General features: G+C 46.7%; 1 protein-coding gene across 1 annotated transcript; it reads right to left on the reverse strand.

The window, feature by feature from the left end:
• Positions 1-32: 32 nt before the first annotated feature.
• Positions 33-20,097, reverse strand: TINAGL1 (tubulointerstitial nephritis antigen like 1; the record flags this gene model as incomplete). The annotated part of the gene is made up of 11 exons (XM_083625277.1): positions 33-765; positions 1,835-1,880; positions 5,226-5,349; positions 7,159-7,204; positions 7,658-7,847; positions 9,097-9,247; positions 10,082-10,205; positions 11,887-12,001; positions 13,787-13,879; positions 16,109-16,172; positions 19,794-20,097. 11 exons carry the CDS (start codon positions 20,095-20,097, stop codon positions 622-624), a joined length of 1,401 nt encoding a protein of 466 aa, XP_083481403.1. The 3' UTR covers positions 33-621.
• Between the last annotated feature and the right edge of the window lie 6,771 nt (positions 20,098-26,868).

Raw genomic sequence — 26,868 nt, forward strand, 5'->3', positions numbered from 1 at the left:
ACTGTCGAACATCAGGTCAGAGAAACCAGCACTTCTGAAATGGCTTCATTTTGAGGCACTGGTGAGGTGTACAAGAGATTACTGGATACCCACAGAAAATGAGATGCTGATTTGTCCTCCCATACAGTTCACTGTATGGCATTAGCCACTCTTCAGGCAAAATTGACAGGGTGTTCCTTATTTGCTTCTGATGTCTCTGTGGCAAACTTTGGGTTTTGAGTGTAGGCTAACAAAGATGCAGAGGAGCAAGGGGGTGTCAGACAGAATAACTTTCCTTGGTCCCTTCTGACAAAACTTCCCCCTCTCCAGCTGTTTCTTGAGTTCTCAAGGAGCTTCCAAAGTTTCCAAGAAGGCCATCCAAAGCCTTTTAGACGTGCCCAGGGCTTCAAGAACAGTCCTAGGCCTCACACAGTCTTGTGCAGACCCCAGAATGTGGTCAAGCATTGTTCTCTTCAGAGACAGACACAGTGGTGAAAAGGAGCTGTGTGTTGTTCTTTGGCTGATCCAGATCTCGGATTTGATTTTGTTTTCTTTTTTTGGAGAAGAAAAAAGGTGTGGGCAGCGAAAGGAAGGAAGTTCTCCCTGGTGACCTGCTGATGCAAGGTCAGTCTACCAAGTTCCTCACTTCTTGTGGTGCATGTCTTCCATCCCGACTCGGCCCCAGACGCCTACCACAAAGGTTTCGATCTCACACTCATTTTCCCCACGGGCAATGCGGAAGTAGCCGTCCTCTCCCCAGTCCTTGCCCCACGAGTTGGCAGCAATCTGAAGCCAGAGACACAAAATTGCCCAGAAGATAACATGAGCCATTAATGGTTTCCGACAAAACAGCTTTTCACATTTATACTGCGCCATAGCATTCATACATAGCAATCTTGTTGCCATCCTTACAGCAAGCATGCAAGGCATGTATTGTCAGTATTATCCCCATTATCTTGCAAAGAGAAAAAGAGAAGCTCACCTAAGGCTGTCAAGTGAGTTCATGGCAGAGGCGAGTTTTAAACTGGGGATTCCTGCTTTGTAACACTATCTCATAGTGGCTTTGCTACACCAAGTCTCACATTAAAATGAGGATGGGGAACCTTTCAGCTCAACAGGCCAGATCTTGAGCCCAGTGGGTCAGTGACAGGTGGAGGGGGCACCCACCTCAGGGAACCCTTTTTCCTTTGCAGCATAGCTTGATGCCACCCACTACCAGCTGGTTGGTGGTGACTTCAAGCCCTGCTGGGATCGGCTACATTCCAGAGTTTCCAATCAGCTGACTGGCACTGTCTTCAAGCCTCATTTACAGCAGCGCTTACTTGCAGACAGCGGGGCAGGAGAGATCCGGAGAAATAGATGTCTAGGATAACGAATAATTATTAAAAGGTCCCATTGTGGGCTTTGAAGGTATATGTTGCAGCCACTTGCTGAAGTTAAAAAAATTTGGGTCTGGGTCAGTGTCTTGGTCATCACCCCCACACTGAGGTTGCTCCCTGATCCCCTCTTTAATGAGCATTCATCCTGATTTGTTTGTGGAGAGATTAGATGATGTTGTGTAAAGGGAGTTTTATCACACACTTTCATTTCCCCATATTTTTCCTTATCCCGAGTCTGATTTCTTAGGAAAGCAGGTTTATTTCACAAGAGTTCCAAATCAGCTTTGAGCGCACAGGCTGAATTTGCCAGGATTTGACTGAATTCCACCTGTAAACAGTGACAGTCTGGAAATGCCCTGACTGGGCACCCATCTATGCCACCTTGAACTCTATGATGGAAGACCTTAAATGAAATACCTCAAATGAACAATACCTAAATTTGTGGCAATTCCTGGTTAAGAAATGGCAGCACTCACCCAGTATTTCTGATTTGACCCATCAGGCAGCTGTTCCTCTCCCCACCTGTGACACAGAATGAAAGAGACAGCTTTGTTGAGTGGTCCTCCTTATCATGTGCTATGCAAAAGATTTCAGCCACACATTTGCACACCACCCAGGCATCTTCTGATGAAGGACAATTAACAAATATTAGGGAAACTGCTTGCAAAAAAAAGTGTATATTTGGAGTAATCGGACCAAAACACTGATGAATGTTCATGCAGATCTTAATACAGTAAGAATAATATTATGTGGAAACGTGGCAAACATCTTTAAGACTGGAACGATAAGAAACCAAAATGAAATTTGACAGATTCTTCGGTCCATACTTACAAATGAAACTGAAAGTGATAAATATTTTGCCACACTTTAACTAAAATATGATAAAGCCAAAAGGACCTGGAATAAAATATATGCTTCAGAGGCAACATCCAGTGTTTGGGCCACTAGGCAGCCCTGTTTAGGGAAGTTTTTAATGTTTGATGTTTTATCATGTTTTTAATATTCTGTTTGGGGCTGCCCAGAGTGGCTGGGGAAACCCAGCCAAATGGGTGGGGTATAAATAATAATAATAATAATAATAATAATAATAATAATAATAATAATTGTACCCATCCTTCTTTAACATGTCAGGAAGCTGTTTTATGACAGATTTGCTCAGTGGAATGCATTTCACAAAAAATGAAGCATTGTTGTCGCTTTGATTGCTAGGTTTTAACCAACCCCATTACAGTCATCCTTCTGGTTTGAGAAGATCATAACAAGAGACCCTCTGGATTCCAGCATCCTGTTTTCCACGATGGGACAACCAGATGCCTCTAGGAATCCTACAAGTAGCACATGGAGGGGAAAGCCTTCCTTGGAAGCTGCCCTATACCAAGTCAAACCATGGCCCATCTGGCTTAGTGTTCTCTGCACTGACTGGCAGCAGCTCTCCAAGGTTTCAGGTAGGGGGCATTCCTCGTCCTACCTGGAGATGCTTCTAGGGATTGAACTTGGGACCTTCTGCATGCAAAGCAGATGCTCTACCATTCGTTATTGCCCAGAATCTGGAGGTTACAGATAAATATAATGTCTAGTAGCTGCTGGTACATGAATCTGTCTAGTCCCCTTATAAAGCCATCAAAGTTAGTGGCAGTACTTCATACTGCCTGTCTGGGAGAGATGCCCAAAGTTCTTGGTCAGGTGTTAGCAAAGCAGGCTTGGTGTCCGACTGGAAGGGGTTTCCCATTTCATTCCTTACTGATTAGCTCAGAATCTGGTCTGTCATTTCCTTCTGCAAGCAGCTTGAGAAGATAAGCCCAAGTGGAAAAGACAGCGTGATCTAGCTGGCTGGGAGCCCTCCACTTGTTTCTCCTTAGCTTGCCCCCATAGTTCAGTGTTTTCCTTTGCCCTAAGCAGAGGCCTTTGCCCATCTCTGAGTGTTTTGATCTCAGTGTTGGAATGGGTAACTGTGGCAACATTCTGTGTACTTGCAGTCTGTGAGTCAAGTTAAAAAGACTCAAAGCATCGCCTGGTGCCAATGTTTTGTTTAGGTTTCTGCTGTATTCCCAGCTTGTTCCAATCCAGTGAGAATTCCTCATCCCTCACACAGTATTATAAGTAACATTCTTATTATTATTAGCATTTCATCCACAGCAGCTTAGAAGTGAGAAGACAATCTATTCCCTTCCCTTCCCTTCAGGCTCTCAGTCTAAGGCACAGCCCTCAGCACCCTTCACAAACTACAGTTCCCAGAATCCTTTGGAGGGTACAAAGCCATGACTCTTTAAAGTGATATAAAACTGCTTAAAATGTATACTGCAGATGATGCATTAGTTGTTTTAGCCATAACAGACTAAAAACACACACAGCAGTCTCCCCATTTCATCTGCGAAACGTTGGAGAGTCTTTTGCATGCTGTGGAATAAGTCTCTGAAGCCGTTTCAGTCCTGGTGAAAGAGATCTCAGAGGGGAATCTGCTCCAGCTGTGTTCAGCTCACCCAAAGAATGACTCTTTCACCCGGCTGGCAGCTGTTTGATGTCAGAGAGAAAAGTTCTCACTTTCCCCCCAAAGAGTGGCCTTATCTGGCAGTGACTTGTTCTCAAGAGCCTCTACTCTCCCCCTGCAGGGCCTCTCTTGTTAGTTTTCCTTCCTCATTCCTCGAGCAGCAGTGAGCTGGCATGGATCAAACTCCACTGTCCAGTCAGTGCCCACCAAATGAGGGAAAGTGGAGAGGAAGCCACGTGGCCCCGCGGAGAGGAAACATGTTGAACTCCCTATGGTGCCCACCATCAAACACACACACACACACACAGAGAGAGAGAGGGGGGGGGGCAGAGTAAGCTCCAAAGAGTCACAAGGCCAGGCAGTCATCAGGGGTCCAAGAAGAGCCACAAAGAGGAAGGAGTAATATGAGGAAATTCTGCCCCCTCTTCCAGGTTAAAACAGCCTGTGGAGGATGTCCTCTGCAACTGCCAACCCCCAACCCAACCCTGGGAAAAGAGAGGAGGCCTTCAGAAGCACCTTTAAAAAACAAAAACAAACATTTTTCTTTACCCAAAGGTCTCCTTTATTCCTTTTTCCTGCAACTGGTGCCCTCTCCCAAATTCTGGGGCCAGGGCCAAGCTCACACACCTCTCAACCAAAACATACACAGGCCATACATTCATACGTTCATGCCATACATTTATAGCACCATGATAGAATTTTAACCAGTCATGCCTCCCCCCCAAAGGATTCTGGGAGCTGCAGTTTGTTATGGATGTTGAGAGCTGTTAAAGGTAAAGGGACCCCTGACCATTAGGTCCAGTCGCGGACGACTCTGGGTTTGCAGCGCTCATCTCGCCTTATTGGCCAAGGAAGCCTCCATACAGCTTCCGGGTCATGTGGCCAGCATGACCAAGCCGCTTCTGGCAAACCAGAGGCAGTGCACAGAAACGCCATTTACCTTCCCACCGGAGCGGTATCTATTTATCTACTTGCACTTTGATGTGCTTTTGAACTGCTAGGTTGGCAGGAGCAGGGACCAAGCAACGGGGGCTCACCCCGTCACGGGGATTTGAACCACCAACCTTCTGATCAGCAAGCCCTTGGCTCTGTGGTTTAACCCACACCCGCGTCCCTGAGAGATGTTAGGAGGCCCCTATTGCCCCCACAGAGCTACCATTCTCAGAGTGGTTCAGTAGTCAATCGCTTTCATGCCCTGCTCTGAGGCTCTCAGAAGCTGCTGCCTACTGTGGGAAACAGAACGCTCGACTGAACCGGCCCTTGTCATGATCTGGTAGGACATAACATGTGAGAATACCATGCAATTGGATATTCCTGTGATCAGTAGAAAGGCAGCCCCTGAACCAACCAACATTACCCCCTCAAGCAATATCCCTCACCCAGTGACTTTGACGGAATGGGTGCCGTGCCGTCGGTACTGTTCTGGCTTCCCAGCAGCTACAGATGTGTGCCGATAAATGCCACTTCTATACATGAAGAAGTCTTCATGCACCTCCATGATGGCTGTACAAGAAGAGAAAGATGAAGTAAGCAACAGGAAAAAGTCGGCAGGCACAGACCCTCCACCTCTGACGTCAACTTCACCACCAACTCTTTGGAGGCCTGTCTGCACTACAAACGTGTATCAGTTTTATAACTCTCTTGGCTTGCACATTCACACTTGCATATGTGCACCCCAAAGGATCCTAGTAATTGCAATCTGGCTGAGAATCCTGTTAAGGGTTCTTACACTCACAAAGCCAGAATTTCTTCAGAAGATGGAATTGTTAAGCAGGTTTGCTGTGTGAACACACCATTTAGATTTCTACGATAGGCATACCGGCTGAATTTCCGTCAAGAAGCAGGTGTGCATTTCTGCACTATGGATGATGGAGCTGATCATGGGGGCCAGAAAGGATTGTGATTGGGCTTGCAGGGCTTGGAAGGCAGGGGGTAAAACTTGGGCTGGTGGTGGTGATACCCATTGCTAGTAGTCTGTGGGTTGTGTGATTCCACTTTTGAAAGTCAGTGTGGCATTGTGAATAGAACGCTGTACTTAGAATCATAGAATCATAGAGTTGGAAGAGACCACAAGGGCCATCGAGTCCAACCCCCTGCCAAGCAGGAAACATACTTGAATAGGAGGGAGCAAATTAAGATCAACTGACCCTAACGCAGGGTTATATCTAACTACGTTTTACTCAGAGCTGCTCCATTGTGATTAATAGGCCTAGCTTAGTCTTGCTCATTCACTTTTATGGATCTACTCTGAGTAGGACGAGCACTGGCTACAAACCATGTTCATCTATCATCATCATCATCCTACTACTACTACTACTATTATCCTTTTGAGATTTAAACCATTGAAATTAATTTATTTTTCTTTCTTTCCATCTGTGAAACTTTTGAACAACTTTGTGGTGCTGAACGTCCAGTGTGCTCTGCTTTAAATGACAAGGACATGGCATTCGTAATATCTAGCTCCAGACTCAAATTAAGCCCTCCACCCCCACCCACCCAATGGCAAAACTGTTTGTATGTAGTGTTATATGTATATCAGCACAACCCTTCCAAGATTGCTGGTGCTGGTGAAATGGAGCAAACATCTTCCATGTGTTCAAAGAACATGTGAAAGGATTACACAGGCTGCCCCCTTCCTTGCTGATGCACCCAAGAATGCCCCCCTCCAACTATGTGCATGAAGCTTCTCTATGCAAGGGAGGTGGGTCATGACTGGACCTCTGATCATAGAGTCTCTTCCCACATGTGATGAATGCACCGGTGGCAGAGGGACACACAATTCCCTATTAATGCATGAGGGTTTTCTTCTGTCTTACATCACTGTCTCAGAAATCTCAGTCATAGAGATCTGTGAACCATTGAAATCCAGAGTCCAACTCCCTCAAGCTTAATCATTGATAATTTCCTAACGGAGGGTCTGTCTTGATTGTGCCTATCCTAAAGATCACAAACCGACTTCTACTGGGTTTTTTTTTATCTCTGAGGGTTGCAGGAGCAGTGCAGGTTGCTGTGACAGAGGCATGGTTTTTTTGTACAAAATATGAAAAGACAACATTTTTGGGAGCTGGCTTCCTGTTCTCATCATTGTGTCTTCCATACTGGGCACCACAGTGCTGTAAATAATCATTTCTACACCAGGCTGGCAGTGGGGATGAGACTGCCAAGTCTATGCCCTCTTCCTGGCCAGGATAAAGCACTGGAGCTAAGGTTCTAAATGCTCAGGTAGACTGCTCTTCCTCAAAGTGCTTTCTGGAAAAGCTCTGTAGCTACAAATCTCTCGGGGTTTTTTCCTGGGGGAGATCCATAGCTCACCTTGCACTGGTCCATTCTCCATTAACTCCTTCATGATCTCTTTCTCCTGCAAGCAGACGGAAGAGTAGCAAGGCATTTTACAAACATATCATAAACAGCTTTAAAAACCCTATAAAAAGAAAGATACTTTGTAAAATTTCCTCCCAAGATTCTCCACCATTTTTGATGGCAGATCTCCCTGACAGCACCCCAGAAGGATGCATAGGCTAGGACTTGGTAGAAGAGGCAAAAGGTGGTCAGGCTGACTGCATAGTTGAAGCTACACCGTGCAACAGGAAAATACAGCTTTGTGACAAAAGAAAGAAAATCCACTACTGCAACTTTTAAGAGTAATCCCCACCACAAATAAAGTACTGGGACCCTGCCCGCCTCCACCACAAATATAGATGTGCCCACCAATAGGATAGAGGATTTAAAGAGGCCATTTGCACACAGCTCTAGCTTGAAAACCCTGCCCAGAACTGTCAGCTGTGCTCAGCCCATGCTCTACAGCACTCACGTTAGAGGAGAGGCGATACGCAGGGGTGGACTGGAAGATCTCATTGGAGTCCGTCCATGGGTTGGGGCAGCGTGCCGTGGCTTGTCTCTTGCCCCGGCCTGTGGAGCGGCTATGCATCATGCAAGGGGTTGCAGGCGGGGTGCTGTCTTTTTCCTGGCTGGTGAAAGGGTAGCATTCGTCCGTCACCACTCTGGAAGACCGAAGGTGGGGGAGAGGGAAAGAAGAAAAGTATGAGATTTTGTAGGTAACTGAACGGCTTATGTGGAGACTTGCTCACTCCCAAGGGTGATGGGTTAAGAACATGGTATGTATGTACCTTAAAAAAAAAACCCCTCTAACTAGGAGTCACCCAGGATGGGGAACTATTGGGACAGCATGAGCAGGGAGGTGATTATTTAACCCTTCCCTCCTATAGAAATTGAAGGGGGAAGGGATTCACACACACACCCAATCAGGAACACCGTATGGTGGGGGGGCAGTTTAAAAACACCTTCCTCATGTGTCATGGTCCTGATCTTCCACCCCTTGCCCCCCCCCAAAGCTGCAGTTATTTATAGATTTTTTTTAAGATACAAGCAATGCCAACCCACCTGCCTAATGTCACGAGTTGTTCAGCTTTAAGTCTTTACATGCAACTCCTTCAAGACCCTTCCATTCCCACCCTTCCTCCCCCCCCCACCTGCCATCCCCTGCTAGTTGTGTTGATACTTTTCCCAGCCTTCTAGCCTTCCCAGTCATCAAAGGCTAATAGCCCCAGCCCTCCAGCCCTATAACAATGCCAGACCAGTATTGCCTAGCAGTTTTCAAGACACATGACAAGGAGAGTAATGGAGGCTGATCTTCTGTGAAAGACAATATGTGCATAGGAAGTTGCCTTATTCAGAGTCAGGCCACAGGTCATTAGACAGTAATATGCCAAGGAACTGTTCTACCATTGAACTTTGTTTCTTCCCCATGACTGCTCTTGTGTGCATTTTTTTGGGGGGAGGGGGAATTCCTATTCCATGCAAGCTGGTGGTGAAACACCCCATGCAGTCTCATTGTGCAGTGGATGCAAACTCCCCAGAATCTTCTGCAATGCACTGGGCTTCCATGGTAGCTATATGTAGAGGTGGAAAGTCTGAATGTCACAGTTCTGTAATTCAACAGCCTGCTGTAAAATGACAATGCCTGAACATTTGAGTTTAAGTCAAATTCAGCATATGATCCCTTTGTTCTTTCTACCTTCGTGGACTCACAGCAGAGCCAAAACTGGGGGCCTGGCAGAATCTGGGAGATCCAAAAGGGTTCTGGAAAGCCTCCAGTGCTACACTAGGCCATGTCACATTCGCACAGAGACCTTTTCTGTCCCGTGCAGGTTGACAACTTCATCAACTTGCATTGCTACACCAGGTTCCATTTCTGAATGTGAAGAAGTGGACTTTTCTGCACAAACTCACCCTCTCCTGCGCAGGAACCACCAGGCCCCATCAATTCGGCCCCCACTACAGCCTTGCTGGTTGCGAGTGTTGCAGGAGAGGAGGTTCTGGGGCGATAAGGCGGGAGTCATGTGTCCCATGGAGTGGATGGAGATCCTGTCCGAGGCCACCGCTGGTGAGAAGACACATGTGGTTAGAAGTCTGGAGAGCTAGTAATGAGGATGAAGGTGGTTTCTTGAATCACAGGAGCATTAGCATTGTGCTACAGTAGCATGCAGTTGATGCAGCTCTCCTATTTGGATTTTCAAAGCATAAGGAATCTCCAGATTTAGGGAGGAGAAAGTGAGGGGCAGCAGTAGTAGGAAGAGAACACCGGATGGATGAGAGGGAACTAAAGGGGACACCAGGGGTTCACAATCTGCATTAAGATGAGGTATGTCTGGCCCCTCTATGTGTGAGAACAGCTTGTACAGGGAAGTCTAGGGCGTTGCTTGAAAGACGTGCGCCTCCCTATGAGTGATGCCCTCTCAAGAACTACTGTTCCCAGAGTCCCTTAGCATCAGTACAATAGGAGGAAGAGGCAACAGAGTGTCACAGCAGGAGGGTGGGACAAGCACAGTGATAATAATCAGGGACAGAGACATGCCAAGGATGTTGGAAAGGAGCCAGTACTGCTATTAAGATTTACAGGCCTCTGAAGATGTGTGAGTCAATGGATGAGGCCCATTCCCAGAGCACCTAGAAGAACTGACAGTAGATTGACAGGTACAGAAAACCATAGCTGTCAACTTTTCCGTTTTCTTGCGAGGAATCCTATTCGGAATAAGGGAATTTCCCTTAAAAAAAGGGAAACATTGACAGCTATGACAGAAAACATCTGTATGGGAACAGGTTAGCCTAGCCTACCCCACCCCAAAGTAGAGCATCAGGAGGGTAGCAGAAGACATGCCCTCTCCCTGCTCCATAATTGTTACGGCACATTCTTTCCACCTGTGAGGTGAGGTACCTGCAGTAGAAAAGGCCCAGGATCCAGCACAGTTGCCCTGGTCCAGCGGCTCGTGGATCATTCCTGCCCACTTCTCAGCAGCATTGAAATGGGAAGGCAGCACCTCATTGGCATCCATATTCATCTACAGAAAGAGGGGAAAGAAGGAGAAGGAAGTCACTAGAGAGAAGGGAAATGTACCCAGGATTCACAGTGGAAACAGCAACAGGAATCAGGCCAGGGATATTCATATCTTGCAACAGGCTCGCCTCGGTTGCTGCTTCAAGATACTCACTGAGGCAGAATTGTTGGTCTTCTGCTCCAATTTAGTGCTAAAGAGCAGGTTTTCCAGGTAAAAGTAGCAGGGCAAAGGCAAAGCCGCCCAGACCCGTGCCTAGACAGCATGGGACAAGCGGAAAAGCTCTTGAACCCCTTGTTTTCTAGCACAGGCAGACTAAGCAGAACAAGCCCTGAGAGTCAAGAAACCAGAATACAAGCTGTGTAAAACTTCCTGCCCTTTCCTGCATCTTCCTCTCCCAGCTTACATAACCTTGAAAGTCCCCACGTTGCCCAGTCTCAAAGCAACAAGAGCAAGAGCAAAAATTGCTCAGGCTTGGAATCATGTCCTGTTCTGTTGACGGACAGCTTGTGCTTGTAGCCCAACAGACAGGGTCTCGTCGCTTCCCTTGCTGGAAAAGCGGGGCCTTCAGTCCAGCCTGGCCTCTTCCCTTTCCTTGTTCTAAAAAGAGAGCAGAGATCTGGGGGCCACCCTGGCTTGATTCCTCTGACATTTCAGCCGGCTTCCTTTGGTCTGGTGTTTGCTTTAGGGGAGCAGATTACGTCAGGGATAATGCACTGCTGAATCAGCAGCCTCTGCTGATGTCCTGAGGGGCTGCAGTGGCCTTCCCAGGAGTGGGAAAGAACAACACAGCCAGAAAAAGAAAGGACATGTGTCCTCTCCCCCTGAAACCACCCTCATCCCGAGGACTGAAATTGCTGAAGCAGCTGAGTTTGTTTGCAAACATCTCCAGGGCCCCTGAAGTCTCTGGATTGTTTTGTAGATTGTATGATTGATGGTGAATTTGTAATGTTCTATTATGTTCTATTGTGTTAGTGTTATTTGTTGTTTGTAAACTGGTTTGGGATTCATTTGAATGAAAAGCGACATAGAAATACAATAAATCAAATCAAACCCTTCTCTTAACAAAGTCACATATCTTCCCTCTTTTCCCCACAAAAAAGTGTAAGTGACCTCCCTCTTATATTGTTGTAGATTGTAAGCAGGGCCTTTTTCTAGCTGGAACTCACCAGAACTCAGTTCTGGCACCTCTCAGGTGGGCAACATTGTCCTTATAAGTGAACAAGGGAGGCGTTCATGGTGAGTTCCGGCACCTCTTTCCCTAGAAAAATAGCACTGATTGTAAGCCTTCCTGATTTAGAGCACAGCGTTCCAGGCCATCCTCATTACTGTCACTGTAAGGGCTGGATGCCTGACTAGATGGGCTTTTGGCCTGATCCAGTAGACACTCCATGTTTTCTTCCCCCCCTTTTTTAATTACTGTCAACAGGTAACAAAAACAGGCTTGAAACTGACCTCTCAGAAGTCAGAGGGGTAACTGGGTGTGAGTTTCAGAGCTCTAAGAGCTACGTGCCTGAAATCAGTCCCTTGTCCCTTCTGACACAACTGGGAAAATTATGCACATGTTCTTTTGTATTTAATTTTACACTGTCCTGTGCTCAGAAGTGCAGAGGAAGAAAACTCCCAGGCTTTGGACTGAAGAAGCGCAGAACGAGCCTTTCTGGATCATCTACCAAGCGAGACTTACATGGAGTTCATTCATGTTCATGACAGCAGTTGGGGGTTTGATGGTGCCAAGGCGATACTGGATGCCCTCCTCTAGCGTCATGCCCCAGAACTGGCTGTAGTTGGAGGCTCTCCAGCTAAAGAAAGATGGAAGAGACTCCATTGAGAAGAGGAACCTTTGCTCAGGGAGACTCTGAGAGAGCCATTAGAGAGGGTGCCAGCATTCGGAACTAACCAGCTACCTTGGTAAGAAAACGCCACCATTTCATAGTTCTTGGATATATGACAAGCCAGCTCCCTTTCCTCTTGGCATTCTTCCTTGACTCAGAACTGGCATGCAATTTAAAGGGAGACTCTGCCTGCTCAGTCTGCCCAGGAAGGGTGAGAACCCCCCAATTCGCAAAGAAACTAATTGATTGCTGTGGCGTTTTGAAGAACTGGAATGTAATATAAAACAATAATAATAAGTTCTAATTCTGAACATGGTGTCCCTGTGCCAACAGAGCTGGAGTCAAACAGGACCACTGAGAAACAAAATGGAGGCGTTGGTATGCTCAGCTGAATACTGAGGTATGCAACTTTCGGAACACTACTGTGCCATTACATAATGGGCATATAAGCACCACTTTATGTCAGATATATACTGACCACCACATGTATCTTATAAGTTTCCAGCTTCTACCCAGAACAGACCACAAAAACCACTGTCTGCACTCTGCCATCAAGCTCTGTGATACAACCACATCTGTTTTAACCCATTGGATAGAGACTCACAACTGGAATTCCTTATTAGACTACAAACACTTAGAGATTTTATTGCAATCAAGCTGTATATAAATGTTGCTAAATAAATCAATACAGCATACACACACACACACACACCACAAAGTGAAAATGCAGATCAGCAAAGCCAGACAGTTGCCCAGAAAGGACTTATTATACAACAGGCCTAGATAACACGGCTTCTTGTTACTTGTAGTTCCCAGCTAAATCCACTCCAAGGAGCAACAGCCCATCCTCAACAAAGGTACCTCCCCTTCACTGGCCTTGGGTGGTAGGTACACATCCTCAAGCTAGCACAGCTCCTCACCAAGAATAATAGGCCACAGACACAAACACAGGGACCAGACCCTGCAACAGACCCAGGTTCCAATCCTATCTCCACAGCTCCTCAGAAAACACTACTGCAGATCCTAATAATGTCAGCCAGAATGTCAAGAGGACACTGTCCAGCTCATCTTACATGACGACAATCTCTCGTTTGCCAGCGATGACTTTCTGCATCCTACATAAGAGCAACAGAACAACCACTGTGCAAAAAGTATAAATGGACATAAACTTGACACTTGAAATAGCAATTTAAAACACACACACACAAAAAGCCCAGCAACTGTGGGCGACCATTTCACTGTACTTGGACACTCTGCCATGAACCTTGTTCTTGAACAGAGGAACTTCAAAAGAAAACTGAAGCATGAAACCAATGAATCACAATTTTCCTAGAGGTACCATTTTTCAAGAGCTTCAAGTCTACTAGCTGCGTTAAATCAGAATAATGGGTTGACTCTTCAGGTGAGCTTGGGGGACAATATCCATGAGGATCCTAGCTTGGGTTCCACAGACCCCCTGGGCCACTCCCCTCAGGTGTGGTATCAGGAACTTGTTCCAGGCCTTACAACATCTCCACATCCAGCCAACCTATCCTTTTATGACACTGAGGTCAAGGCTGGAGCAATGGCAGCTTTTTCTTTAGGCTTATTCCTTCCTGCCCACAGCTTTGACCACAGGCCGCAAAATGGTGGATATGTGGCTCCACTCCTCACGATCGCTACACTTCCCTTGGAATGAAGACCACCAACTTTTGTTGGACGCCTCCTCCCTACAGCCTGCTTGATTCGTCAAATTGAGGTTCTTCTTCTTACCCATAATTCCCTCTGTTGATGGCATCTATCATATCCCCATTGATGAGGCAAGCGTGGTTCTCACAGGACCATCGCCCATTTCCTTCACAAGTGCTGAGAAGAGAAGACATGGGAAACGTTAGATATACGAAGCTATGGAAGGGTGGTGAGCTAGTAGCCAAAGGCAGATACTTCCAGAAGTCTAGATCCAGCAGTGGCCTGCGAGGTGGTGTGGAACTGCCCTCCTGACACCAGCTTTGCTGACACTTACCTGAATGCAGTGAGCTTGGGCAGAATGATGATGCCATTGGGGCTGTGCTGGCCCACTGGCAGAGCCAATCCAACACTGGTGTGCCCAAGCAACTTCAACCTTGCCACCAACCTGCTTTACACCAGAGCTTGCCAATGCATTGCGTGAAGGTGCCATAGCACCCACCAAGGTCTTCCCTGGCAAACCACCTTGCAGCTTAAACTGAGCAACTCATCAGTGAGCAGTACAAAATTCTTCATGTTTGTTACAAAGGACTAGTGAGCTCTAAGCTTTGTGGAACCAGGTGCAGATCACCTGAGGATCAAATTCATAACAGTACAAAGGAGATAAGTGATGAGCCAGGATGGACCACAGCACAGATATAACACAGGCAGTTCTGACTTCTATAGGAACCTGGGAAGCTGCCTTAAACTGAGTCAGAACATCAAGTTCAGTGTTGCCTACACGGATTGGCAGTGACTCTCCAGGGTTTAAGATAGAGGATATTCTCAGCCCAGCCTGGAGACACCAGGGATTGAATCTGGGACACTTTGCAGGCAAAGTAGATGCTCCACCATTTAACTACAGCCTTGCCATTTACCTTCCCACTCAAGACTTCCCCCCCCCCATCATCTTGGCCCTCTTTGCTGCTCTCTTTGAAGGTGCTCCAGTGTGACTACATCCAAATTCAAAGTGCAGAATCTGCAAAAAGACACAGAGCTCCAAGTGAGATCCGACTAGTGCTAAGAGCTTTGTTTACTTATTGGAACAGGCTCCTTTATTAAAGAAAGCTTGATGGTCTGAGGATGCTGGAAGTAGAAGGGCTGTAGCTCAGTGGCAGGACATCTGCTTTGCATGCAGAATGTCTCAGGTTAAATTCCCAGGATCTGCAGGTGGAGCTGGGGGAGACCACTCTGAAATCCTGGAAAGCCACTGTTAGACAGTTGAGTTGGATGGACACAATGGTCTGACTTGGGATAAGGCCCCCAAAATCCTCTGTGTGTGTGCATGCGTGCGTGCGCTCTGACCAAGCTCCCCCTGCACATGGTCTATGGCCAGGCCTTCTGCAAGCACATTCTGCAAGGTGCCCTAATCCTTTTCATGAAGTCTTCAGGAAACACGGTGGCCTTGCTGACGAGGAGCCAATTCCAACATTAGCTATGCTTCATAGAACGCTTGGCATTTTCTCTCAGCCAAAAGGCACTTTAAAAAGCAACAACAATCCTTTCCCCCACCCCCTTCCCCATCCTGAAGGCAGAAAAGGTTTTGTCCTTTTACGGACCTGCCTGGCAGCAACACTCTCCCCTTAGAGTCTGCATCCTGCCAGGGCCTGCTGAGCAGTTAACTGGAGCTCAGTCGGGACTCTCTGTTTAACCCTCATCTTCCCTTTGCCTTTCAGACCACAAGGAAAGCTTTGTTGCTGGATCTGGTCAAAGGCGCATCAAGTCCAGCACCATGTTCATGCAAATGGCCCATCTAGTTCAGGATCCTATTCTCGGAGCAGCCAACAAGATGCCCATGGGAAGCCTAGAAACAGGACCTGAGCACAATTCTGACTTCCAGCAACTGGTATCCATGGAGACAGGAGGTAATAGCCACTAATAGCTTTCTCCTCCATGAATTTGTCTAATTCTCTTTTAAAGCCATCCTAGTTGGTGGCGATCACTGTCTCCTGGGGGAGTGAGTTCCATAGCTTAACCATGCTCTGTGTTTATTGTGTTTACACTAAATAATAATAATAATAATAATAATAATAATAATAGCTGTTGTTGTTGTTTTATTTGCATCGGGCCCTCCTGACTGTGTTGCCCTAGCCACTCTGGGCGGCTTCCAACACATACAAAAGCATAATCAAGCATTGTCATTCATCCAGCTTATTTCAACGCATTTCCCTGCCACTTTCCTAACTGCAAAAGTCCATACAAGTTTTTTAAAGCAGATTTTTTGTGGTGAGGATTTGTTAAGCAGTGCAAACTGAAAGCTCTAGCATGCGCTCAGATTCCTTCTGCCAAATGCTGACGGCCTGAAGGGAACCTTTGGCAGCAAGACTTTGACTGAAAAAAATGCTCCTGTGATCAAAGAGCCCAACTTACCAGAAGTTGCAGTTATCTCTGTAGGTTGAGCCTGTTGGGAACTTGTGTCCATTACGGATGCAGGCTGGAAAAAAGGGAACAAGGAGAAAACTGGGATGGGAAACTGAGTGCATATGGATCCATATAGATAACAATAAAGCTTGCATTTTGGTAGAGGGACTCAACCTCCTAATATCAGGATTCAGTGCAGTATTCTGTACAACTGTTTACAGCTGTGGATGCTGGGAAAGCAATATTTAGTTAGGCTGATTGCTTGTACTAATAGCCCAGATGTCATGCTTATATTGCATTATATTTATTGTACACTTATATTTGAATTTATCATACTTTATTGTATTTTTCTTTTCTATTTTGTCCATCACTTTGGGGGCATTTGGGCCAAAAAGCAGTATGTATGTATGTATGTATGTATGTATGTATGTATGTATGTGTACACACACACACCAGCCATAATCAATAGGAACCAGCAATGGGGGAGAGACTCCTGATTGCTGGGAATCTCTCTCCGGTTTTTGGAATACAACCCCCAGCAGAGTTTGGGAAGGCAAGACTCTGCTCCAGCTAGTGAGAGGGGCAGCAGAGAAATGGTTTGGGAACCAGTTGTGCAGTTTCAAACCAGCTAAAATCAGATAGAGAAGAAAGAGAAAGAGCTGAGAGCACTGCTTGGGTGTAGCTGCTGGTGTTTATGGGCGTCTATTAACCCCTGCCATGCTCTGATTGTATACTGTAAGCACATCAAATATTACAAAAGACATCATTAAGCCTTCAGGGCTTTATCATCCGAGCTAAACCCTGCAGCACATTTCTTGTAATTTCTCACTAAAATATTATAAGGCATGCTGGGGGAACCGACACACTGATGTAGCCTGGCTTAATTACGTACCACACCCTGGTTCTGGAGCAACAATAACTTACTGTTTAGAAGCTTCTCTCCCTCCATAAATGTACATGGAAAGTATGGGATAAATTCTACCCTTTTAACCTTTCCAGAGTACAAAAGGCTGGTTGAAGCTTGCAAAGGTTGAACTGTATAAAATCTCACTGTGTTCAGTAGAGTTCGCACTCCTGCGCTGAGGGTTTGGATCGAGAGCTCAGGGTCAAAGTTTGATTAATTCAAGGCTGGAGCATGTTTCAAATGCCATTTTCTAAGTCGGGCTTGGAAAATGTGAAGGGAGGGGCAAACCCTAGCTCTTAAGAAGATAGGAAGAGCCTGCTAGTGGCCCATTGGAGTCCAGAATGTACATAACTTTCCTAGTTGTGTAGGGAGGGGCAAGAGGAAGGTTTCAGGCATGTAATTCTGCTCTGTGAGCCCTGAAACTCCTGTGCAGTTACCCCTTTGCCTTCTGAGAAGTCAGTTTCAAGAAGATATGTGTTACCTGTTGGCAGTAATGTACAGAAACATAAGAATATACAAAGAGCCCTACTGGACCAGGCTAAGGACCTCTTCTCACAGTTGCCAATCAGATGCCTACAGGGAGCCCGCAAGCAGGACCTGAGGGCAGCAGCACTCGCTGCACCTGCAGCTTCCAGAGACTGGTATTCAGAGACATGCTGCCTCTGACAGTGGAGGTGGAACAATGGGAATGTGATAATGCATGATCTTGTGGCAGTAACAGAAGGTGGTGTTCCTGACCAGCTTGCAAGTCAGGAAGCCTCCTTTGAGAAGGTTGTCTCTGCCATGAACTCAGCAGCATCGCCAATGCCCCAGAGAATGGCTATCTCTCAGTGTAGGCAGTACTGTAATAGAGGGGTCAATGACCAGAAGGCAGGACATCTGGTTTGCAAATCATTTATTATTATAATTATTATTATTCACTTTAGGGAGAGCTGGGGATGTCCCTGGTCTATAACCCTGACAGCCATTGCCAGTCAGTGAGGATGAGGCTGAGCTAGATGGACCAATGGTCTGGCTCAGCATTAGGTTGCCTCCTGCGTCTCAGGATAAGGTACCTCCCAATGTGAAAAATAGCAATAAACGTGACAATTTATCTGAGTATGCTCAAAGTGCTTTTTTCCCACCACTTGGGGGGGTGGGAGGATGAAATAGTCCATGCACACCAAAACTTGAGAGTGTGGAATTGGTTTCCAGGCTAGGGTTTAGCACTGCTCTTTTTAGAAATTAACTGCTTGGGGCAAGGAGAAAATTTAGCCCAAAATGAAAATTTCTATTTCCCATTTGAATTCAGCTTTGATGGGGTTAAATGTCTTATTTCAGAGGGAAGCCAGAGCCCTGGGGGAAGCTGAAGGCATTCCCCACCATCAGCCCTTCTATGAGACGCTCAAGAGAAAGGCGCCTATTGTTTTAAGCAAGGATGGAAGGGGAAATCACATTTTCCTTAAAGGGGGTCAAGGGGATTTTGCAGCTGCTGCGGAAGTATCCCTACTGGGGCTCTGGGGACTGTGATTGTGCCAAGGGCATATTTGCACGACACATCTAGTAGAGGCAGATTTAAGGACCCAAACACTGACGTCTTCAGCATGTGGGGTGAGGTGAATGGGAGAATCCCAATACTGTAATAATAAATCCACACATTTAATCATAAGGTTGGTATTTCCCAGATCAAGCCAAAGGCCCAGTGTAACATTGCAACAACAGCATCCTAATTATTTTATCTGTAAGCCTCCTTGATTCCCAGTCTGGGGAAAAGGTAGGATCATGATGATGATCATGATGATGATCATGATGATGATCATGATTTGGCCCCAACACTGGGCACTCTAAAATGCACTGCCTCTTCTCTCGCTATCTTCTCCAATGTGGTGGTGCTGGTGTAACCTGAAGAGAGCTGTGGACCAAAATATCTGGAGAGCATTTGGTTGATGAATGTGGCTTATCCCCTTCCAGGAATTTGTCTCTAATTCCATATTAAAGTCACCCAAAGTAAAAAAGTCATTACTACATCTTGTGGCAGTGAGTTCCGCAAATTAAATGCAGGTTGCAAGAAGTGCTGCTTTCTATGCCAGCTTCCAGAACAGACATTTACCATAGAATTGTTGTTCTTTCTTCAACATTTTTTTACAAGGCATCTACACGATGTCATTATCAAAGCACTGCCAGCCTGTGTTTCCCCTGTGCTCTGTTTTCTGCAGCATTTTTTTCAGACTGCAAGAAATCCAGTTTGGGGAGGAAGGATCAGAAGAGTAGCACGAACTCAGCCTGTCTCATCTACAACTACTGGGCATGGTTTGGATGCGTTTAGTGATGAACTGGGCAGGAGAGTCTGTCGCCATGCCCCTAAACTTTGGCACACCTCCAATAGGCACCATTCTATCCATGTGCTTATTTCTTTAAGCAATGCTTGGGTAGTGCTAGGAACCAACAGCCTGCCTGCTGCGACTTTCCTGCTGATCTGTTTCTACAATCTATAGTATTAACACAGAGGAAGAGAAAACGAAAACACACACAAATGCAACCATTCATAATTGTCCAGCACACACAGCCACTTATGCCCACAGACCCTTATCTGCACAAGTCACAAACACCCATCTCAATACATCTAACCACCTAAACAACTTTTCTCAACCCTGTGCCCTCCAGGTGACTTGGACCATCAGCACCCCAAGCAGTGTGAACAAAGTCTGCAAAGCAGCCCACATCTATACCCCCCTCCTCTCCCCTCAGACTCACCTCCATTGTTATATATATCTACCCACCGATCAGGCAATCCACCCGCAAGTAACCTACCTTTCTGCACAGCAAATGGAGGTTCGATGCCCAAACAGTACTCCCAGAAATCGGGGCAGCAGTCAGAGACAGTGCGGTTGCAGAAGAGGTCGCAGTAGCAGATGGTGTCCAGGTATGGCACTGTGCAGCCATCATCCCTCCCAGGGCAGCAAGCATTACGGCGTTCGCAGTAAGAGCCTCCTGCGTCCCGGATCCCCCGCTCATGCAATCCCGGGGCCAGCTCCCTCCGCGTACGAGATGCCCGGGGAGCAAGGGCCTCTACTGCCAACAGCACTGTGGCCAAGAGAGTCCAGAAGGCCTTCATTCTTCTGTTTGATCTTCTGGGATCTGCAGGTCCTGGAGAACAATGAAAAGATGGAGAATCACACAGAGGAATCGATCTCCCTTTTACACTATGTGGAGCTTGGTTGGATACATACCAACTTGTGCACCCCGTAAAATGATGCTCAAAGTGATTTACAATACAAAACAAAAACATAAAAAATTAAAGTGACCTGTTCAGTGCAGGCAATAACATCAAGGACAATACTTTCCCCCAGCAGAATAGTGTTTCCGGAACTCTGACCCAAATCCTCCAAAAGGTGTACCCCCAAAGTGTAGTCGCAATTGTGCCCCTGAAGGCAGACACTCACAGCAGGCACCAGCAGCCCTTCCCACTGATGGTCTCCCTTGGGTTGCTCTGCACCCTGCCTGGCCTGACAGTCAATCCCCTCCATGAAACATGCAGGAATGTACAGGAACCTCGGGAGCAATTTTGCAGGGGAGGGTGGGCAGTGTTCAACATTCAAATGTTTTGCCCCAATAGGATCCTCCACTTCAGTTGGCAACTCAAGAGATCCTCTGAAGAAATCCCACAGGTCTCGCCAGCATGTTCTGGGCTTCCCTCGCTGGAAGATGGTATTCAGCTTGACCTTCAGGTATCCAGGAGCACAGGGCTGGCCAGAGCACTGTAATCGTGTCTCTTACATCCTCTGATATATCTGTCCCAGCCATTTTCCCTGAGCCCAGGCTTTCCTAGCCAGGAATGGAACTCGGGACATTTTCCTGTTTACGCTGCCTTCAGGATGGAAAAAGAAAGCAAAAGGGTACAGCCTTGAACTCATGAACTGAGCAGCTGAAAGCAGCCGATCAAATGAGGAGGGGAGAGCACTGGGCGTTCTTCCAGGCTGATTTTTACTACAGAAAAGAGGCACCTCATTTTTGCACCATCCTCAAAACATGATGCCAGCCTGAATTCCGCCCGCCCTTACCTCCAATTTAATTCAGATTTAATGAATTTCTGGGGGTAATCTGATAAGGGTATTTTTTTTTCTCAGGATACCTGTTGCCAATGATACATTTGGAATATGAAGCTAGAACTCCAAAGGAACTGTTTCTGAACTGTGATTGAAGTTCAAAGTTTCTCAAAAAAGAAATTGGAGGAAGGATGAGGCCCCTCACCTCTCACGTTAGAAAGACTGGGTGGCGGTGTCTGCTGTGCCCCCTAGCCCCGGAAGACGAAGACGGCCTCTGCCCCTTTCTGATTCCTTCTCTGGCATCTCCCCTGTGTCCTCCCATCTCATGGCCACCAGGGATTAAGAAGGCACCTTCTATGATCTCAGACTTCAGCAATGCAATAAGTTTTCTACTCTCAGCAGCAGCAATCTCAAGAGGAGGGCAGCTCAAGGTCAGAAGGCAAGGAAGGAATCTGGGCCTCTCCCCCCACCCCTCACCTCTGCCTTGCTCTTCCAGATGCTAGGAAGTAGTGGGGCGTCATTTTGATTAACTGTCGCCTTCTGACCTCAGTCGGCAAAGTCCACAGAAACACACCGGGCGGCTCATCAATCCGAGGAGGTGGAGCGTTCAAGAACGGCTCTCATCTCGTGCAAGGCAGGGAATCTGGGCTTGCGCCTGTTGGTGTGCGGCTTATCTCCCTTTGAACTGTGGTGTTTGCTATGTGACTGTACAACTATGGAGGTTTTCCAGCCCAGAGCCGTCGGCATTTCAAATGGAAGAGGATTTTTTAAAAAATTGAGTTCTTTTGTTGTTGTTGTTTTGTTGTTTTGTTTTTGTTTTAGTGGTGGCGGGAAAAGATCTCCAAAAGACATAACTGCAAAACAGGAGAACTTTGTGCCCACTTTACAAGAGCACAGTTTACACAGTACACATAACACAATCTGCAACAGTTCCAGTCAATTCCACATCCTTCCTAGCGACATGGGATGAGTGGCACCCACACCCTAGTTCCCCACCCCAAACTCAAACATTAGCAGCATGTTCTAAATTTCACAGACAGTTATTAAATATAACCTTTCCTGGTGCACCTTTATTTAAACACATTGCTGATAAGGGAGTCCGCACAAACACTCGGGACTGGGGGCCTTCCCTGGCAATCGGAACACTCCCCCCTGCTCAGACAAAACTCTTCTTCACTAACTAAACACAGGAAGGAGAAAGAACACTTATATGTTCAAGCCCCCCCCCCCAATACCCTTTCATTGGGGACTTCTTAAATTACATCAATTAGAATAGAACTAGAATAGAATAATTAGGGTTTTTAAACCAATATCCCACCCTTTATTTTGTGATGCACCAGCCTCCCCTTTCCTTCCCCAGATGCCTTAGATGTGGGGGGGGGGGTAGAGAGAATATGTAGTAAAAAAATTCCTTCTCACTTACCAAGTTCTTTATATGGGTCTTTTAAGAGATCTCCATGATATCTGTCTAGCTCATTGCATTTTTATCCCCCCCTTCTTCCAAAAAAGCTCAAGTGGGTGAGTGTACATAGTTCTCTCTTCAGCTTTAATCCTTACAACAATCCTGTGAGGTAGGCTAGGTGGGCCCAAAGCCAACCAGTGATCTTTGTGGCTGGACAAGGATTTGAACCCAGCTCTCCTCAGTCTGACACTAACCATGACAGCACCCTGGTTTTCTTGATCCACAGACTTATGCACCCTGACTGTTGTTTAGGAAGCTTTTATATGACAGAACCCAAGGTGGCATGCCTGTGGTTCCAAGGTGGCCAGCCATCGAGGCATTGACTAGACCCAGAGCTGCTTAGCTTCAGCAAAGTAGTGTCCTCAGATCCTTTAGACTGTACCCAGGACCTTGATCCCAGGGGTGGGCAACCTGATGCCCTCCAGATGTTGTTGCACTCTGATCTGGAACCTTGATATAAATATGCTTAGCATTTTCCTTTGCAGCTTCAATTATATTATGATTGCCTAACAATGGACCACTCGATTGCTGCTCTCACCTGTGCATGTAAGCATGGTTTTCGTAAGTTGGCAACCCTAGTAAGCAGAAGCACCAAGGCCAACTTGTGCATTGGGCAACCTAGCAAATCAAGGACATTCATGCACAGGATACATTCACATATAATACTTAAAAAAACAACAACCATGCACCAATCCTCTTTATTCCATTCTATCCTGCATCTCCCCCCCCCCCCCATTTTTCTGTGATAGACCTTTTGGGTGGTCAGTCAGATATGATGGGAGTTGGAGTCTGGAGGGTCACGAAGGAACATAGACCAATGAAGACCTTTGTCCACCTAGCTCAGTATTGCACACACTGGCTGGCAGCTCTCTTCAGACAGGGGACATCCCCAGCCCTGTGTGGAGATGCTGCGGGGTTGCGGTTGAACCCAATACCTTTGGCAAGCAAAGCAGATGCTCTCCCACGGAGTTACAGCCTTACACCCCACACGTTTCCCCATCCCTGCCCTACTCCACGTTTCACACCTGGCCGTGTAACACTTACCCCACCAGCTTCCCAGCCTGAGGTCCAAACCTGGAAACGAGGTTCAGAGGAGCCTCAACAAGAGAACAGCCTCGCCTTCCTGCCCCGGTGATGCTCAGGCTCTGGCCAAGTTGGATCGCTTTTCACCCGGAGAGGAGCAGCCGAAGGGAAGGGCGGCGGCATACCAGAGAGGCTGATCTCCTGAAGAATCAGTCGCGCAGGAGAAGGCGCGGGCTTCGTGGACCTGAAGCGGGTGTGAGCTGCAGCTCTGGCGCTCGCAGGCAGACAGGCAGGCAGGCAGCCGTTGCTCCTCGCCGAGGAAAAGTCCCTGGCAGGGGCGGCAGGAGCGGGCGGACGTCTCTCTCGCACTGCTGACCGGAGATTCAAGCGCCTCTTATGTACGCTTCCCAGCCCACCGGCTCCCTCGATCCAGTCCCGGCAACCAAGCCTGCCGCCTGCCTCTCCGACCCGCCCAGCTTTACGCAGGGGCAGCGCGGAGGACCCTTCTGGGGTGGGGCGTGCAGTGGTAGTTTTTCCTAGTGGTGAGAGACGCAGCACTAGGAAGGGACATTCCCCTTCCCTTCCTCGCTTTCTTTTTTAAAACGGTCGGCTTTTATTTGCTTTTAAAGCCTCTTTTTATCGTTATTTTTAATGAATATTTTATCCTGTTATGTAAGCAACTTAGAGCTAGTTGTTGACTAAGCGTAATACAGTTGATTGTTTTTTTAAAATAATAATAATAAAAATAATAATAATCATTCATTCATTCAAGGATTTCTCAAAGAAATTCTCCAAGCGGTGTTGTGCAAGTCTGGTTTTACGCAAAGCAGTACGAAAATATACAAACCAACTAGAAGCAGATAGAATCACTGAAAACAGTTATAAAATCAGTAAAACTTTAAAGCAAAGTATACCTAAAATATGCAGCTGAGTGGGTTTGTGGAAACAGAAAAGTTTTCAGCAGGCAGCTAAAACAGTATGGTGAGCGCACCTGCCTCAAGTCAACAGGCAGGGAGTTCCAGACTTGCTAAATAAATACTCATTCTTTTATATGAACATTTCCTCTCACTTGCACCTCTGTTGGGGATCTAAGCATGGCATAAGCACCACACTAAAATAAATAGCAGCTTTAAAAACAACAACAAATAAACACAAGGTTCTAGTCCCTGTGACTGCAAACATGAGAGGGAGTCCTCTTTGAATTTCAAAAGCAAGCATGAATAAAGGCTGAATCAAATCTATAGGCAGCCAGGGTGGTGTCTAATAAATATAAATAAATATTGCTGGACTTTCACAGTTCCAGTCATCTCTGACTATTGGGCATGCTGGCTAGGGCATGATAGGAATGCAGCAGCATCTGGAAGGCCACAGATTATCTTCTTCTCGTTGGAGTGTTGGGTTTAAACCTTGGAGATCCCAGTGCACACCCCTGCATAGCCAGAAAACTTTCTTGGTGAACTCAGAACAAAACCTTTGACAGATTTTTGTATAGTGTTGGAATGGGAGCAGGGAGTCCTGAGTTCAAATCTTCGCATAGCCATGAAGCTCACCAGTCGATCTTGGGCAAGTCACCCCTTCAACCCAACGTACCTCACAATATTGTTGTGAGAAGAGGGCATGGAGGGTATGCTAAAAATGTCTTCAAGTACTAAAGATCCCCAGTGGTCCCATGGAGAGATTGGGGTTGTTGTTTTTAGTACCCTGTCCCTACTAAGGACATTTAGTTTGGAAGATCAATAAATGATTATTCACTTAACAGCAGCTTTCCTTCTGTCATGGAAGAAGTCAGACCCACCTAAATCAGAAATCTGATGGATAAAAATTGGGGGCATTGTCTAGATGATAAAATTAACAAATATAATTCTGGTTTGGGAAGGTGGGCAAAGGGATAACAAAATATTATTTAAATATCCACCTGGAATAAATGAACACACAGTGCAGTAAATCCTTATGTGGTCTTGAAGGAGGGAGAGAAAACGGGAAAAAAAATTAATGTGGGAATGACAGCTTAACAACTGATTTGGTGACTTTAATAATTATCTGCTAAAGGAAAGAAATGAAATGTTAAAAATTGCTTATGTGTTTGCATCTATTATGATGCTCATTGAACTCAGTGGAGGCTGGTCCATGAGGTTAAATGGGCAGAATCCAACCAGGCTCAGTCAACTCCTGCCTGTTACCTGCCTGCCATCTTACATACAATGACTCTGGGGGTGGGTCTGCCTACAGGTGTACTTAGGGGTTGGTGAAATCAGCCCCCTCCAGGGTTGCAGGCCTTTGAGGGGTGGGTATATGACATATATGTGTTTGTTGAAATGCCCCTGCTGTTGTGGCAAGATCAAACACAGGAGAGTCCTCTTACCACGGCACAAAGGCATGTGATTTTTTTCACTCTTCCTCCTCACTTTGCCCACAATCCAGACACCTAGAATACTTGGGTCATGTAAAATGCAATCACATCTAATGTGGCTATTTGGTTTTTTGTGGGGGGGGGGGCAGGGATGCTGATACAGCTTCTTGACAAGGGTGCAAGGAACCTTAGGTAAGCCTCTGGTTCTGCTCGCCATTGGCTCTGGTTCAGCCTCATGTTGGTCTCCCTGCCTTTCCACTCCACCAGCCACCTCTGGTTGGAGATGATTTTGTACAACACTCTACATGATAATTATAAATATACATGCTTTTAAAAAGTGTGTGTGTCGGGGAGGAAAAACTGGAGGCTCTGGCAGCGCATTCATCCCTGGGGAAGGGGCCTCTGCTGATGCAAAGCCTGACCTGAAGCCTCAGTGAAGTCTTTCAGCTGTGGTTTCCTCTTCCCACCCCCAAGAAGGATCCACATGGAGATGCATTGCCAAAGATCAAGGCCGAATCTGCCTCCAAAGACATGGGATGCAGCATCGCATCCTGCTCAAGCAGGAGCCAGCAGGGCAAGGATGTGCTAGCCAGCTGCACCCTCGATAAAGGCAGAGAGATATGCCACCAAACTGTGGCATCCCTCCACAGGTTTCTCTTGGCAGCACTCAGTGCCGAACCAGATGGCAAGTTGCCCATTGGCACATGCAAGAGGCTGGGCTGTGGTTGCTCCAAGAAAAAAAAAATAGCCACAGTGGTTGGGCATGCTGCCAACTGTGACCTCAGGATGCTGGCAAGAAAAGAGATGGGAATTAAGCCAGGCTGCCACTGTCTGTGGCTGGCTGGGATGGAAAGGCGGTCGCGAGGAGGAAGGCTTAGCTGGAGCCACAGACCCACCTGAACTCAGCCTACTTTAAAAAGTAGAAATCTAAGCTTCTAATAGCTGAGACACGCCTTTCTGAATTGAAATATGGAGCACATTTCATCCCACATCTGAAAAGGGTTC

This window comes from Podarcis filfolensis (assembly GCF_964270895.1).
Source record: "Podarcis filfolensis genome assembly, chromosome: 8".
Classification (NCBI taxonomy): Eukaryota; Metazoa; Chordata; class Lepidosauria; order Squamata; family Lacertidae; genus Podarcis; species Podarcis filfolensis.